Genomic DNA, 2,594 nt, shown 5'->3' with positions numbered 1-2,594 from the left:
CCCAGCCCCTTTTAAAATTTTTTTTTAAGAGACAAGGCTTTGCTCTCGTTGCCTAGGCTGGAGTGCAGTGGTGAGATCATAGCTCACTGCAGCCTCAACTCCTGGGCTCAAGCACCAGACTCCTTTTATCACATTCCATCTCACACGCGTGTGGTTCCAATCCTGCCTCTGCCACTTCCAATCCTGCCTCTGCCACTTCTCAGTTGTATGCCCCAACCTAACCTGTCTGGCTCTGTCCTCCTTAACAAAAGGACGGCCCTGGCCACGGGCCACAGCCAGCAACGCTTAAGCACCAGGGCCGGCGAGTGCCCTGCCGTGGCACGGCTCCAGCGTCGCGCTCTCGAACTCATTTGCTTTCCTTAACGAGAGAAGGTTCCAGATGAGGGCTGAACCCTCTTCGCCCCGCCCACGGCCCCTGAACGCTGGGGGAGGAGTGCATGGGGAGGGGCGGCCCTCAAACGGGTCATTGCCATTAATAGAGACCTCAAACACCGCCTGCTAAAAATACCCGACTGGAGGCGCATAAAAGTGTAGCTGGGCCCAGCGCCCCGCACTTCTCTGAGCAGACGTCCAGAGCAGAGTCAGCCAGCATGACCGAGCGCCGCGTCCCCTTCTCGCTCCTGCGGGGCCCCAGCTGGGACCCCTTCCGCGACTGGTACCCGCATAGCCGCCTCTTCGACCAGGCCTTCGGGCTGCCCCGGCTGCCGGAGGAGTGGTCGCAGTGGTTCGGCGGCAGCAGCTGGCCAGGCTACGTGCGCCCCCTGCCCCCCGCCGCGATCGAGAGCCCCGCAGTGGCCGCGCCCGCCTACAGCCGCGCGCTCAGCCGGCAGCTCAGCAGCGGGGTCTCGGAGATCCGGCACACGGCAGACCGCTGGCGCGTGTCCCTGGATGTCAACCACTTCGCCCCGGACGAGCTGACGGTCAAGACCAAGGATGGCGTGGTGGAGATCACCGGTGAGCCCCCCTGCTCCTGCAGGGGAGGGGAGGAGGCTCTAGCAGGGCGGGCAGGGCCGGGGGGTGCCGTTGGAACAGGGGTCCCGGGGGCCTGGGGAGTTAAACGTTGGCCCAGCACCGGGAAAAACAGGATCCCTGATTCCCCTGCTCAGGAATTCGGAGTGCGGGTCGCTTCTAAGGGCGCTTTCTGCTCTGTAATCCCAGCGCTTTGGGAGGCCGAGACGGGAGGATCGCTTGAGGCCAGGAGTTCAAGACTAGCCTGGGCAACATAGCGAGACGCGCCCCCCGCCCCACGACCCCGCGCCATTACAAAAAAATAAAGCAAACAAAACATTTTTTTAAAGATCATCGATGAGGAGAGGAAATGCGCCTTTCCACAGAGTCCCCTCCCCCACCCACAGCCCTATCCCCAGATAAGCTGGGGGTTCCCTGGCGCGGTCCCTGTTTCTAGCCGCGGAGTGGGCATGTGCGCGGCTCCAAGTGCGCCTGCGTACTGCTCACTCCGCAGCTCGGCGCCCTGCTCCATTCCTCCCAAAACTCTGAATCGAAGAACTTTCCAGAAGTTTCTGAGAGCCCAGACCGGCGGGCATGCCCCCATCCCCAACCCCCTCTGTTAATCCCTGCCGGCCTGCAGTCCTGGCTGCTTCCGAGCAGGAGGTGGGGCCTCTGGCCTGGCGGGGCCAAAAGGCGGTCCCCTCCCCCGCAGTCTGATTTCCCTCTTCCCCCTAAAGGCAAGCATGAGGAGCGGCAGGACGAGCATGGCTACATCTCCCGGTGCTTCACGCGGAAATACACGTGAGTCCTGGCGCCAGGTCGTGGGGGGCGGGTGGGTGGCGGAGGAGGGGGGTGGTCAGGGAAGAGGGCACAGGGACCCACCCGTTGCGTAATGTAACGCTCGCCTTTCCTCTTTGCACGTCCAGGCTGCCCCCCGGTGTGGACCCCACCCAGGTCTCCTCTTCCCTGTCCCCTGAGGGCACACTGACCGTGGAGGCCCCCATGCCCAAGCTAGCCACGCAGTCCAACGAGATCACCATCCCAGTCACCTTCGAGTCGCGGGCCCAGCTTGGGGGCCCAGAAGCTGCAAAATCCAACGAGACTGCTGCCAAGTAAAGCCTTAGCCCGGATGCCCACCCCTGCTGCCGCCACTGGCTGTGCCTCCCCCCACCATCTGTGTGTTCTTTTGATACGTTTATCTTCTGTTTTTCTCAAATAAAGTTCGAAGCAACCCACCTGTCACTGGCCCAGGCCCTGGTGTTTGTGGAAGGAAGCCTCAGGCACCTGCCATTTGCTGGCTTTCAGGAGTCACCTTTGCTCAGGGTGTACTGTGTGCCCAGCCCCGTGCTGGGCCATGTGGGTACACTGGTGTAGGTTGCTGGACACAGGCTGACTAGCATCCATAAAGACAGAGGTCGTAAGCCCGGGCGCAGTGGCTCATACCTGCAATCCCAGCATTTTGGGGGGTTGAGGCAGGAGGAGTGCTTGAAGCCAAGAGTTCTAGACCAGCCTGGACAACATAGTAAGACTCTGTCTCTAAAAAATAAAAATTAGCCAGGGTGGTACTGCACGCCTGTAGTCCCAGCTACTCAGGAGACTGAGGCAGGAGGATCGCTTGAGCCCAGGAGTTGAAGGGTACAGTGAGC

At 61.3% G+C, this 2,594-nt stretch overlaps 1 protein-coding gene across 1 annotated transcript; it reads left to right on the top strand.

Annotated features, from left to right (window-relative positions):
- The first annotated feature begins 413 nt into the window (after window positions 1-413).
- Window positions 414-2,183, top strand: HSPB1 (heat shock protein family B (small) member 1). The gene is made up of 3 exons (XM_055292772.2): window positions 414-954; window positions 1,686-1,749; window positions 1,875-2,183. Exons 1-3 carry the CDS (start codon window positions 591-593, stop codon window positions 2,062-2,064), a joined length of 618 nt encoding a protein of 205 aa, XP_055148747.1. The 5' UTR covers window positions 414-590; the 3' UTR covers window positions 2,065-2,183.
- Window positions 2,184-2,594: the final 411 nt, after the last annotated feature.

This window comes from Symphalangus syndactylus, chromosome 9 (assembly GCF_028878055.3).
Source record: "Symphalangus syndactylus isolate Jambi chromosome 9, NHGRI_mSymSyn1-v2.1_pri, whole genome shotgun sequence".
Taxonomy (NCBI): Eukaryota; Metazoa; Chordata; class Mammalia; order Primates; family Hylobatidae; genus Symphalangus; species Symphalangus syndactylus.
The sequence above is the reverse complement of the archived record's forward strand: the minus strand, read 5'-3'. Positions and strand labels throughout refer to the sequence as shown.